The following is a 14,313-nucleotide window of genomic DNA, read 5'->3' as shown; positions in this document are numbered from 1 at the left end:
CTGTGGATATAAATGGATTTTTTTTTTGACAGAGTGGACAGTGAGAGAAACAGAAAGGCCTTCCTTTTCCGTTGGTTCACCCTCCAATGGCCGCTGTGGCCGGCGCTGTAGCCGGCACTGTAGCCAACACACCACACTGATCCAAAGCTAGGAGCCAGGGGCTTCTCCTGGTCTCTCCCATGCGGGTGCAGGGCCCAAGGACTTGGGCCATCCCCCACTGTACTCCCAGGCCACAGCAGAGAGCTGGACTGGAAGAGGAGCAACCGGGACAGAATCCGGCGCCCCAACCGGATAGAGGGCGGAGGATTAGCCTAGTGAGCCGCGGCGCCGGCTAAACAGATTATTTTAAAAATTTAATTTCTAATCACAGCAAATATCAAGACATAAATGACAGAGTACAGCTCTTTGGGATCCAAAATAATTTAAGCATACTGAACCATTTATAGTGGAAATGTCTAATGTATTAATGGCCATGCCGAAGTACTATGGTACTTCCAAAGTTCAAGGAAATATGCAAGTAAAGTATGTTTATTCTGGTGCAAAAATATTTTGAAATCCAGTTTTTTCATAACATGCATTTTTCCCATGAACTCTCTGAATATTCCACGCAGGCACAGATATCAAATTTTCTGCATCAAAATGAACTTATCTTTTAATTCCATTTCCCATAAACTTGTTTTCAAGAGCCCTAGGAGTTGTCAAGGAGTATCAGGTTTTTTTTTTTTTTTTTTTTTACAATGGCTTTGAGTACCAGGCAAGAAAACCATTGAAAGCTTTCTTTCCACTTAAATTTTCCATTAATGTCTTCTTGAGCTTCCAAGGACCAGTACTATTCTCCCTCTTGATTTTTCATGAAGAAAGCGAGCAGAGATCCAGGAACCTAAGTGCAGTAAGCCGTTTTCACAATGACAAGCCAACTAATAGTAAAAGTATGTGTACTATATGTGTATATACTTTCCTTTAGGAAGATGAGGGAGGGATAGAATTAAAAGTGGGAGAAGGGCCTGTGGGTTATTTTTTTAAAAAGATTTATTTATTTATTTGAAAGAGTCATACAGAGAAAGGAGGAGAGGCAGAAAGAGTGGTCTTCCATCTGCTGGTTTACTCCCCAATGGAGCTGTGTCAATCCGAAGCTGGGAGCCAGGAACTTCCCCTGGGTTTTCCACGTGGGTACAGGGGCCCAAAGACCCGGGCCATCCTTACTGCTTTCCCAGCCCACAGCAGAGAGCTGGATCAGAAGTAGAGCAGCTGAGACTCGAACTGGTGCCTATATGGGATGCCAGTGCTGCAGGTGGCAGCTTTACCCACTATGCCACAGCGCTAGCCCCCTAGGTTTTATAGTTTGAAAAACACCTTGATGGGGGCAGGTGTCCAGCAGTTGAGACGTCTGTGTCCCCATATTGGAGTGACTGGGTTCAATACCTGGCTCTGGCTCCTGACTCCTGACTCCACCTTTCTGCTCAAATATTTGGGTTCCTAACACCCATGTGGGAGACCTGGATTAAGTTCTCAGTTTCTGACTTCAGCCCAGTCCTGGTTGTTATGGCATTTGAGGAATGAACTAGGATAGGAAGTTTTTCCTCTCTCTTTTCTCTGCCTCTTAGATAAAATCAATTTAAAACACAAAAATACTCCTGTGGAGCTTATGGTAATTTGTCTAACAGAATTATAGAGCAATACAAAGCTAGATGAGGGTAGACTAATAAGGGTTAGGGATAATGAAATGAACTTAAAGTAACAATCTCACCTATAAGTTAAAGAGTTGGATTAAAAAAAAAACTATCCATATTATTGGCACTTTATAGTTCATGGTGAGAAACAGCATGTTAACTACATGTTTAAACATAACTTTATTTAGGTTAATAACACCCATGGTTTGTTCATTTAAGTGAAATGCTTTGATAGAAAGCTAAAAAGCCACTTGGTTAAAATGTCATTCGAGACAGAAAATGTAACCCACTGTAGTAGTGAATGGTTCTTCAGACAACTGCACGTGACACAATACATAATGTCTTCAAACTTCCCAATCTTCATTCCTCTGATGCCTCCCTATACTGCCTCAGTATCCAATAGGAAACTACCAAAACTATTACTTCTTTTGGTCTGAGAGTGCTTAATTAAAACTGCATTCTGCATGATATTTCCACAGTCCAGTAATTTATTTTAAATTGGAGTAATTTCAGATTCCACAAACAAAACTGGAGAACAGCAATATTTTGTTTGAATTCTCTCTTCTGTACACTCAGTGATCTAAAACACCACAATATCCAACATACACAAACCTCAGGGAGGGGTTAGTAAATACACACAAGATTGGAATCATGGTGCTCTTTGTTCCTGAATGGAATGGTCCCACAGAAAAAGCACAGGATACAGCACAACATAAGGGCACCTGTTACATATGTAGTGAGCAAAACACACTAGCATTTTCTATATGTGTAATGGGAAACCTGCATAGGTTAGAGGGCCTTTTACGCTCATTTAAAAATCAGGCAAGTTGTCTGTACGCATTTTTCAAATAATTTGGAGAGCACTGCAATCCAGTAAAGGATCTGCTGATTAGTGTTGTCTTTGTCGGCACTGACAGTCTTGCATGGTCATATACCAGTATTTTTGCGGTAGCTTTTCTTTGAATAAAAGATTTAAATGCATTTAGACAATACATATTGTAAGCTGTTTACATACACTAAATTTAAGAGATTCAGCATTAGAGTTTCTTTGCTTCTTTAAACACTACAGAGTGCAAATCAGGTTCTTCACAACAGATTGAATATTAAGCAGTTCTTGAAAGAATGAGGGTGGCAAAAAAAACCCAAGTGAATAAAACATTGAAACTATTCCCCTTCGAAAATAAATTCTAAAATGATGTGGAATGTGAGATAAGGTTTTAACATAGGTGACCCCAGTTTATAGTTAGAAACAAAAAGTAGTCCTTCATGAAATAAAGGTTACAAAGAACACGCTGCCTGGTTCCCCCCATTATAAACTGAGAAGTGGGTAAATGATGTTTCAGTACGAAAATAGGTGACTACAGGATCAGCTTTCCATCTCACATGCTGTACCCAAAGCCAGGCTGAGGCTGCCCATAGGGTGGTGCAGTATAACCATAACCAAAAGGTGCCTGGGGAGGAACTGCAACACTGGGTCCTGCTGTCAGCATCAGTTGGGGCTGACCTAAAGAGAGAAAAAGCAAAGGGACAGGGGGAAGCAGGGATATGGTAAACTGTTAGCATAGTAAGTCTGTATCATTCCCATCTCCCCCACTAGCAACATAATCACAGCTTACAGGTGGAGACACCTGACCATCACAATGTCACCCTCAGAAGAGTCCTACCTAAAATGCCAGCAAATACAAGGCTGAGAGCCAGAACCTGGTATCATTTACAGCAATATGCACATGGCATGACATGACTGGGCCAGACAACTGCCAACAAACCTATCACATGGTATTTAGTGACAATAAAATGAGTAATTTTAACTGATAACGTTTTAATAGATATCAACTTATAAAACATTTGATTTAAACATATCTAAGCAACCAAAAATAAGACATGTTGAAGTATGTATTAGATATGAAATGTACTAAGATAGGAAATACATAAGAGCACATGCCCTCTACTATGTACTCATGCTATAGTTAACAGTCTTTCTTATGAAAGTTAAACAGTTATTGCCTACATACAGAAAATAAGACCTGTAGAGGACTGGGAATATTTAGAGTGAAAACACCTAGTACCTTTCTTTACTCCCACAAAAACAAGTACATTTCTTCCAGCACGAGTGGCTTCATGTCTCTTTTTTGGGGAGAATGGCCAAAATTGTGCTTAGTGAGCAAATTATTTTGGGAAAGCAGTTTATTGGAAAAAAAATCACCTCTAACTTTGCTACTGATTTCTCCCTCGAAATCCCAAGCCCAATTTCAGTTGCCTCAACACTGATGACAAGCCACATTCAGTACGTATGAACGTTTCTACTGGATTTCCTATGTTGGTTATGTCAAATATCTTGCTTCTGTCTTAAAGAATGCATTTTATGTTTATCTTATCCAACTTTATCAAAACTAACCCCCAAATTTCCCTAATACTTTTATCAAAAATGAGAAAGAGATCAAGAAATTTCTATGTTGTCATTTTCTTCTGTAGCCTGAGATGTAATGGTTGTAGTTTTATGCACCCCTCCAAAGAACACCTGGTTAGAATGCTGTACCTTTCAAATTCACTGTTCAAACAACCCTGGTTCACCAAGTATGACATGGAAAGGTGAAGTAATTTAGACATTCTGATCTAAGAAGAAATTCAAGTGCCTTACATATTCATTTGAAAGTTTGAAAATCTCTCTCAGGGGCCAGAGTTGTAGCGCAGCAGATTAAGTGTTGCCTGCAACACTGGCATCCCCTACAGGTACCAGTACAAGTCCTGGATATTCCACTTCTGATCCAGCTCTGCTAATCACCTGGAAGGGCAGCAGCTGATAGCCAAGGTGCTTAGACCCCTGCCACCACATGAGGGGCCTAGATGGCGTTCCAGGCTCCTGGCTTCAACCTAGGTCAAATCTGGGAAGTAAACTAGCAGATGGAGGATACCTCCTCCACCTCCACCTGTCTCTAACTCTGCCTATGGAAAAAATAACCAAAAAAATCCTCTCTGCCTTGCAAGTTCTCAAATGGAAATTCTACTCAGTTCTCTGTTCCAGTAAAAAACTTAAAGTGAGGCTGTATTTTTTTAAAAAGATTATTTGAAAGGCAGAGTTACAAAGAGAGAGAAAGACATCTTCCATCTGCTCGTTCACTCCCCAAATGGCCTCAACAGGCTGGAGCTGCGCCAATCTGAGGCCAGGAGCCAGGCACTTCTGAGTCTCCCATGTGGTTCCAGGGGCCCAAATACTTGGGTCATCTTCCACTGCTTCCCCAGGTGCATTAGCAGGGAGCTGGATTGGAAATGGGGCAGCCAGGACTCAAACCGGTGCCTATATGGAATGCCAGTGCTGCAGGTGGCAGCTTTACCTGCTATGCCACAGTGCCAGTCCCGAGGCTGTATTCTTTATGTAAAGTATACTAAAGGCAGCCTTGCAATATTTGATCACTTCCTATCTTCTGAAAAGAAAATCCATTCTTTCTCAGTAATTTAAGAGCAAGTACAGGGAGGTTTAAGTAATCTTAAGTGTAATTGCTTTTGAGCTATCACTTATATTTAAGATTATTTTAGTGAATAATGTAAATGCCTGTGTTAAGACTGGCTCTCAGAAAATGCTGGTGGGAGGAGGAGGTATTCCCTGACTCAGCATGCCAGCTGCATTTTGGAAACCTGTTCTATTTCTAGCTGAGGCAGCATCTCTAAAGAATTCTATCTAATGGATAAGATTTAAGAGAAATTACCATAAACAATGGGTTGTGTCTCTGTAGCTTGTTCTTCTTCTTTTCTCAATGATTCTGAAGCATCTAATTTATCCACCTGGAGAAAAATAGGTTATGTTAATTAGAACCCCCAAAATATTATAAACCTAGGTTTATGGCAGAAAGTGGAAAAGCCTTAGTATGTTAAATTCTGTCAAAATAAAACAGACTAGAAAGAACATTCTCAGGCCCCCTCAAATTCAACGGCAATGTTCATACTTCAGTCAAGGTGGTTTTCAGCACTGTCATTATAAACCCTCAGAAGGGAGGGATTTATAAATGCCATAAAAGCTCACGCCAGGCTAAAACTGGGCATGCTAGGATGCAGCCTGAGGGAGGGAGAAAACAGGAAGTAACCATTTTTTCCAATGAAGTTTTAAATCTATCAAAGGTAATAATGAACTCATGAACCAGCAAGACTTCCCTCAACAAAGGAAATGGTATTGCAAAAAGTAAAATGAGTCTAATGACTAGATAAGTACGTGTACAGAGCAGCTGATCTCTACAAACTGCACAGCTTCTGCTCATACTGGTTACAGGTGCATGCTGAAGCCTAAGACTCAAGTGGTTCCACATTCAATCTTTTTGGTATGAAGACAGGCTGTATGCACACTTTACTGCCACAGGCATTATTTTTTATTAAGTAAATAGGAAAGCCTGATTTTGTCCCAACTTCTTTGCGAAGAAAACATTTTCTTATAATTAAGCCAAAGTAGTAAATGGCTATTATATGCTACTTACTCTATGTCAAAGTAGATAGTAACAGCCAGAAATAATTCTGTAGAGGAGTCCAATGTATTAATGAAAGAAAGGAACAAAAATACCTTAACACATCTACTCCCTAGTTGTGTGACCTTGGCAGACTATTGCACTGGTGCTCTAATTTCCTTCTCTTTCATGTATTATGAGAAAGTTGAACGAAATCATCCATCTCATGCTCATATAATTTGATTTCTACAATTCAGTGATGAATTGGAAGAGACAGTAGGACCCTAGGGTCAGGAAATCTGTATCATGCGTCTTCCATTGCCTTTCACACTGTATTTACAAGTTGGTACTGTAACCAAAGTATTACAGTTAATTGGTATATATTACACTCTAAGTAAATCTAAATTTCAAACCCCAGTGTTATCTATTACTAGTGGTTTTCAAAGTTCCTGGGTGAGACTGGGGAGCCAAGTGCATTTGTGAATGGCCATTGCATGTTTATTCTTGAAAAAGTAGTGAAATAGTGAAAATCACTCACAAAAACAAACATGCAGATTAGGTAAACAAATTATCAAAACCAGGTGCTAAAAAGGTTAAAGCAACAGCTTGTTTCCATTTGAAGCTATTAGAATAGGGTCTGAGTCTTAACACAGGCCATTAAAGTTAGGACATGACTTTGTATTTTAATTGTTTCATGCCAATAAATATAAGTAAAACTTATCTCAATGTGTCAGGGAACTGAAAGCCTGAGAAAAGCCTAAGTAGACTCTGGACGTCTTCAGATGAAAAGTGGTTTGTCTACCACAGAAGATGGGGTAGTTTGTTTTTGTACACTGTTATCCTATTTTACAGACTGAATGATCACACTACAAATCATCCCAGTATCAAATTAAAGACTATCATTAAGTATAAGCACAATGTTAAATACCCACTGTTCGGCATCCAAACTTAAAATAAAAATTGTTACAGCTATCGAATTTAAAGCACACTTCTGTGCCATCAAGGGTCAGATGGGGGTTTTACTAAACCGGTATCCAAGAGTGAACTATAGGAGTTAGGCAGAAAAATTACATGGATGCCTGTACATTAATAACTTCTAAGAAAAATGAAGTAACCAAAAACCACCATAATACATTTCAGGACTTTCAAGGAAAAGAATCTAAAGTGAACTAACACCTGTTTAAAAAATTAATGTCTGACTCAGATGTTGAACACAGAAATCCTATTACAGAAATACATGGAAGACTTAGAAAAGCTAGCAATACCACAATGCCCAGGCATAGATACAGGCAGGTTGGTTGTAAGAGGGGAAAAAACAACAAAAATTCTGAAGGAATAGCATCAAGTTAAGCAAAAAGTTTTTGATTTTTCTATGTAATAGGACAGCCTCTGGCACAGTAACATCCAATTTGTTTCCACTAACCCAATTTAGATTGCTCAAAAAAGGAAAGCAGAGAAGGCTTTTATGAACACAAGCTTTTGTTAAGAGCTGTAACAAAAGTTTCTGATCCTTGCATTAAAAATGAAAAATTACAGGTAAGCAAGTCACCGAATTCAGTTCCATCTGTGCTACTGAAAATTCACTAAAAGGCTTTTCCACAGGGACTGCAATATGCTGCAGAGGAAAAGTTAACATGCAGTCAGTTATTCTGGTGTATGTGTGCATGAAAAAAAGGCAAAAGTACTGAAGCAAGAAGTGAGATCTGAGGATGACTGTTGCTATACAGGCTCTCAAGAAACACACACAGCCCACAGCAATGCTATAGTTTCAAAGTAGTATGATGTAATCGCAATGACTTGTACATGCTTGATTGAGAACAATGCATAACACTGCAGTTCAATTACCTATTTTTTCACACACACGCTTTCTAACTGCCTTGCTTACTAGCTGCTGAAGGGTCTCACACACAATGCATTTTACTCAGGTTTGCCCTAAGTTCCAGTGGTGACTCCAGTTTGGTTCAATATAATCCCAAGGCTTTGTCCCCACTTAAATACTTTTCAATTTGTTTCAACTCTCCTTTACCTTCCCATCCTTTTCTAACCAGAATTTGGAAGTTTATTGTTTTATTTATATAAGATGGAGACAAGCCAATGAAGGCAGCAGCACCCAAAAGGTGCCTCAATTTGACCTCTGACAAGCCAAGTGATTGAAGAGAGCGCAAATTTTAGGTATCTTAAGTTATGTACCTTATTTCAGGAAGAAGTCAATATTGCTTTGTTATCAACAGAAATAATCCATATTGCTTAGCAACAATTACAGCAAACTTGGCTCTCATATAAAAAGGTTTTGAGTCTTCTTAAAAATAGACTAGCACCATAAGAACTGGACACCTGGAGAAACATGAGGAAAGTCTCTTCGGAAGCAGCTAGTATCTCTTCTATCTACTTTCAGCAAAAAATTAGTAAGAATCAAGAGATCAGAAACTGGATCACAGTCCTTCAATATAAAAAAAAAACCCCAAAAAGCCTTTTAGGGCATGTATACACATATATAAATTCAACAACTGTCAGGAAGCTCACAAAATAAAACCAGAGGCTGTTTTAATTTATTTCAAGTTATTAAGAAACTCCTACTACAGTCAGATACCCTGACAAGGAAAAGAAATTTCCTGATAGTTTAGAATTAATATGAAAACTCACCAAGCTCAGTTTTTAATAACGTATTTAAGACAGACTGTGAACCAACTACTGATTAGCCTCCTGCCCTTCCTAAAGCCTATTAGCCGATTAGTAGCAAACATCTACTAATGTCCTACAGCTCTATTATCGTTATGTTTCAAGGGACTTGCAGAGGCTTTAGTGAAAATTTATTGGGGGGGAAAAAGCAGCAGCAGCAGTGTAGAAAAGGAAGGAAAAAAAAATCATGCAAATTCCTTAGACTTAGTCCTCCAGACTTAAAGATGGAAAAGAATCAACTTTCACCTTTTCCTTTATTGCATCAACCTGCAAAGGAATTCAGAAGGTGCAGCTTAGAAAAAAAATCAAATTCCATATTGAGCATAAAAAGGTAGAATCAGCAACAAAGGTTTAGGGAGAAACATCTAACCACTAAAAAAGTATAAGAGAAGTGAAAATAAAGGGCATACTGGAAGCAAAATGGAGAAATTTTTTTTTAACTTCAGAGCTTATTGCAGAAGAATTTATGCTACAGTCAGTGTGAAAGAAAGCAGCTTAATCACTAGTAAAATTTACGGCACTTAGGTTAACAGCAGCTTAGAGCCAGGTCTCAAAAGTTGGTATAATGCATAAGAAAAGAAGCTATTCTCATGTAAGCTAAGATAGGGCAAACTGTTTTTACCTCTTACACTGAACTTTACAAAGAAAATGTTAATTCTTTAAGAACTGTAACCAAATACAACAGTATTTAATTAGGTGATATCTTAAGGAAAACTTCAGTGTCCTGGGGGTTGTGAATAGTGCTTTCTATCCCCCTTTAGTCATGCTGAAGGTATCAGACGTGAGACTCTGATTTTAAGCCTTTTTTTTTTTTTTTTTTGACAAAATGGATCCTTTGTAATCATTTTAAAATGTTCTAAAACCAGAAAGCTAAAAACTGTTAAGGATAAGGTGAATAAAAAAATAACATTTAAAAGGGACACTAAGATTAACAAGTCAATTTTATAAGGTAGATTATACCCCCAGCTTGTTCTAGTTGTTTTAAGAAACGTGGTTAATTATTAACCTCCTATGATATTTTAAAGTCAGGGGTTATATCAAAAATTGTGAAAATCAACCAGATGTTAAGAAGCCATATACAGTTTTCCCAGGGGGAACAGGCACAGACATTAAAGTCAGGAACAAACCAAATAAAGGGAAATTTAAAATATTAGTTATGGCCACCTAAGTTACAATGATTTTGATTTTTCCTATTTTGATACATTTTTATCACATGTTAATAGACAACGAAATACGGAATATGATTATTCATTGCCAGAAATACACTAAGGGTAAATATTCTGACAAGTTATGATTGTACTCTTTCCAACAAATGTCATTTGTTAGCTAATAAAAATTTCTAAAAAACAGGAATATTTTATCATCACCTAAATTACTTACTTCTACTAGAGAAAAAAAAATTTGAAAAAATAGACCTGTAAGTAGATTTTTATATATCCTCAAGACAGTTAGATCTGAATATGCTCAGAGGTATCATTACCTTTGTCAAGTATTCCTTCATGACCTGGATGAAATAGGGCATGGCAAAATCCATGATATTGTGCCTCCATGCGGTTTCCAGGACAACATCTGGCCTTAAAAGATCGTAACAAGTAAAGAGACAAGCTCCAAAGCATTCTCTTTTTTCTTCCTGCAAAAACCACTGTAGAAGTTCTTCGGCCAGCTCAGTATCCTTAGATTCAGAGGCATACTGCATTGCATCCTATTCAAAGTCAATAATGAAGGTCAAACATTAAATTCAAGCATGCTCATTTGGTAAACCAAATATACAATGGAAAACTCTTCAGAAACTTAAATCTGGGTTTGCAAGGTGGGGGGAAAAGAACCCTCCAGTTATATAATTAAATTAAAATTCTGAGGATAGAGAAAGGCTACATTTCTGTTTTACGGAGAGCTTTGTACTAAACTTAAAACAGCCTCCCAGAGTTAAGAAACCTACTGACTAAATTACCATCTCCTCAAGTGTGAGTTTCACGTCAACTCTTATATTCATAAAGCTAATTTTTATAGATCAGAATTATTTGCAATACACCATTTTAGGCGTTAACATCCCCACCCCACCAACTTTATCAACCTTGTAAAGGCTGTCTTTCTTGCACAGCTCTACGCTCTGTTTCCAGCGATTGTTGCCTTTGAAGAGATAAGCAGCAATTCTTCTGAACTCAATGAGTTCGTGTTTTTCCAAACGCTGAGCAAGTGAAATATTGTCGAAGTTGTCATAAGCATCTATTGATGTTCGCAGAGCCTTAAGAGAAATAAAGCCATCCAAATCAGCGTATTATTTTAGTTTAACACTCATGTTCCATATTTACTAGTTACTGTATCATGTTATATGACAGCCTAGAGTCAAGCATCAAATTACAAAGTTAGAATATGTGAAGAGGTATCAAGTTTCTGCAATCTAATTTTATAACAATAAAGTCCTCAAGTATACTGCAAGATTTTCCAAAGGTACAGTTTTCTACAGTTTTTAGTATTTAAGGACTAACTTGAATGGATATGAAATTTTGAGTGTCTGGGTTACTATCCTAGTATAGCCACCAATTACAACTTCCTGTTAGGGAAACCCTGGGAGATAGCTGTGATGGTTCACAAATTAGGTACTAGACTCCCACGTGGGAGACCTGGAGCAAGTTTCTGGCTCCTGGCTTCAGCCCCAGCCCTCCTCAGTTATCATGGGCATTTGGGGAGTCAATCAGCAGGTGGAGTTAGCTGTGTCAGTGTCTGTATCTCAGAATAAAATTTAAGATTTTATCAATTCTGGGGGTAAGCATTATGGTGCAGCCATTTAAGCTGCCACTTGAGACACCAGCATTCCATATCAGAGAGCCAGGCTGAGCCCTGATTGCTCCTCTTTCAAACCAGCTTCCTGTTAATATATGTGGAAAAGCAGAGAAGATGGCCTAAGTACTTGGGCCCCTGACACTCATGTGGGAGACCAGGATGCAGTTCCTGGCTCCTGGCTTCAGCCTGGCCCAGACCTAGCTCTTGTGACAATTTGGGGAGTGAATCAGTGGATGGAAGATCTGTCATTCTGTTTTTCAAATAAGCATAAATTATCAATTCTGAGAACCTTACTAAATTTAGATCTTAGACACATAAATGTTTATAATCCTAAGGAGAAAGGGTTTTATTTTTACTGTAGAACATTAACAAACTTTGTATCTCAATTGTAACCTGATTTTTGGGAAGGTGCAAGAATCAAAAGGTTTTACCTGATAATCCTCTTCAGTAATGAAGAGGTTATTCAATGACTCATTCACAGATTTGTTGTTGTGGTTCTGAACGGAACGCAAATATGGTTTCACCAGTGGTAGCTGTTTAACCTTTAAAATAAAGTTTGTTATAAACACAGCAAATTGTTGGAATTCCAGAGACAAAAGTTAAACTTCCTTGATAATGATGCTTGGTTTAAAATTATTACCTTGCTGAAATAATTGACTGCACGAGTGTGATCCAGCCGTGGAGACAGCACCATCAACAAATCATTTAACAAGAGAGGTTTGAATTCTAAGTAGAACTGTATTGCTCTGTAGTAGAGCTCCACATTGGCAACCTAAAAATCCAAACATTGTCAGAGTTATTTTTCAGTGAGCTGTCTCCTTCTGAAGATTACCTTCTGAAGATGGCACCATACCTTGGTAATGATATCTTTGAACTGTCCTTCTTTCCATGCATCAGTTGGATGAGTCATCATGGTAATTATGGCATTATCATATTCTTCATACTTGTCATACAAAAATACCAGTTCTGCCCAAAGGTGGGCTTGTTCTGCAGCTCTTAGCACCTAGATGAGAAAGATTTAATTGCTTTATATGTGGATTTCTAACAAAAAACTACATAATCGCATATTTTTAAAGCGTTAGTTTTAGCTACATAGTAGCTTCACAATGGTAAACACTGGTTACCTTAGGAATGTTCACTCTGGACCAGAAAAGCTCCAGGTGTTCCCTCATTTTCTGTGGCTTAAATTTAGAATACAGAATAGCTAATTCAGTAAACATTCCCATGTGAGCTCGCTCAAGTCCCAGTGCTGCTTCCAACATGGTTATCAGTTCTTCAAAATAGCCTCGATCCTAAGGAAGAAAAACGTGCAATTAAAGATGAGAATATCTGTGGCAAAGGGTCTCAGTTAACAGAGAAGACTCCTATTCATTACCTGATAGTAGTTGATCAGTTCCTCTAATTCATCTGCATGTACAACAATATGGAGTCCACACATTTGAGCAAGACGGAACTCTTTCCCATCTACACAGGCAAAGCAGACCTAAAATAAACATTTCCATTATGTGAATTCAAATGTAAATTATAATTAATTCAACTCTTTAGTATGAAGATTATTTCTACACAGAATCTTAATTTTTCATTCAAACTTTAGTTTACCTCTTTCCATGTTCGAGTACTGTTAGCTTTCCTAGCTCCATCAACAGCTGCCTGATATTCACCTAGGTGAACCAGAGTGGATGCTAAGCGTCCAAAATTAGAAACATTGTTGTATAACAACTTAGCAGCATCATACATTTTTTCATCATAACAACGATCACCAACCTGAAAAAATAAAAAACATAATCCACATTCAATAAGATAGTAGCCTTAGCTTAATTCTCTTTTCAAATTTACATCTTAATTAAGAAACAATCTGTTTTCCTGCAAGAATTTTCCTTGGGGTTCTTCAGTTGGGATATTTTGATTCTACTAAGCTAATAAAGTTGCTCAACTACTTATTTAAGATTTATTTATTTTGGAACTCAGAGTTACAGAGAGAGGGGGAGAGAAGGTGAGAGGGAGAGAATCTTCCATCCACTAGTTTACTCCCCAGATGGCCACAATGGCCAGTGGTAGGTCAGGTCAGAGCCAGGAGCCAAGAGCTTCATCCAGGTCTCCCACATGGGTAGCAGGGACCCAGGCAATTGGGACATTTTCTGCTGCTTTCTCATTAGCAGGTAGCTGGATAGGAAGTAGTGCAACTAGGATTCAAACCGGTGCCCATATGGTATATAGGTAGTAGCTTTACCTGCTATACCACAACACCACACCACCCTCCCTTTGTGGGAAAGATTTATTTATTTTGAGTTAAGAGCTACCCAGAGAGAGGCAGAGACAGAGTATTTTTTACAGCTTTAAGATGCTATTACAATGCTCGTTAGAGAATTTGGGAACAATATCTAGCTCTGGCTCCTGAGTCCAGCTTCCCACTAAGGTAAACCTAGGAAACAGTAGTGATAGCTCAAACAATTGGGGTCCTGGCTACTGTGGGCTTATGGAGAATAAACAGTTTAGAATTCTCTAATAAATAATAAGTAAATAAAGACTGGGAAGAATGTATGAACAGGAAACCCACTTGCTGGATGTGAGCATTGTTTGGCCCATTGATGAACTCTTCTAACTCCGCGAGACGGTTAGTTTTGGCCAGTGCAAATATCAACTCCGTCTCCACATAAGACTCTCGGGCCTTTTTACGGGCCATCTGCAAGTACTTCACCAGCTCTTCCCAGTTTCCTAAGTACAGAAAAAGAAAAAATAAATCCGAACAC

At 38.3% G+C, this 14,313-nt stretch overlaps 1 protein-coding gene across 2 annotated transcripts in view; it reads right to left on the bottom strand.

Moving 5' to 3' along the window:
• Positions 1–2,140: 2,140 nt before the first annotated feature.
• The window catches only part of CLTC (clathrin heavy chain), an 81,307-nt gene continuing 69,134 nt past the window's right edge, over positions 2,141–14,313 (bottom strand). Inside the window, exons 22-33 of one of the 2 annotated variants that reach the window (XM_008271197.4) lie at positions 14,121–14,278; positions 13,163–13,327; positions 12,939–13,046; positions 12,688–12,855; positions 12,417–12,566; positions 12,204–12,335; positions 11,995–12,105; positions 10,854–11,024; positions 10,260–10,481; positions 9,026–9,046; positions 5,375–5,450; positions 2,141–3,174 (exon numbers count right to left, since the gene is read on the bottom strand). In XM_008271197.4, coding sequence (XP_008269419.1) covers positions 3,050–3,174; positions 5,375–5,450; positions 9,026–9,046; positions 10,260–10,481; positions 10,854–11,024; positions 11,995–12,105; positions 12,204–12,335; positions 12,417–12,566; positions 12,688–12,855; positions 12,939–13,046; positions 13,163–13,327; positions 14,121–14,278 — 1,607 coding nt within the window. In that variant the 3' untranslated portion in view covers positions 2,141–3,049. The remainder of the gene's footprint in view (positions 3,175–5,374; positions 5,451–9,025; positions 9,047–10,259; positions 10,482–10,853; positions 11,025–11,994; positions 12,106–12,203; positions 12,336–12,416; positions 12,567–12,687; positions 12,856–12,938; positions 13,047–13,162; positions 13,328–14,120; positions 14,279–14,313) is intronic. The other variant, XM_008271198.4, reaches the window with a different exon arrangement.

The sequence above is a fragment of the Oryctolagus cuniculus genome, chromosome 17, assembly GCF_964237555.1.
Source record: "Oryctolagus cuniculus chromosome 17, mOryCun1.1, whole genome shotgun sequence".
NCBI lineage: Eukaryota > Metazoa > Chordata > Mammalia > Lagomorpha > Leporidae > Oryctolagus > Oryctolagus cuniculus.
This window is presented reverse-complemented; position numbering and strand designations above follow the sequence as displayed.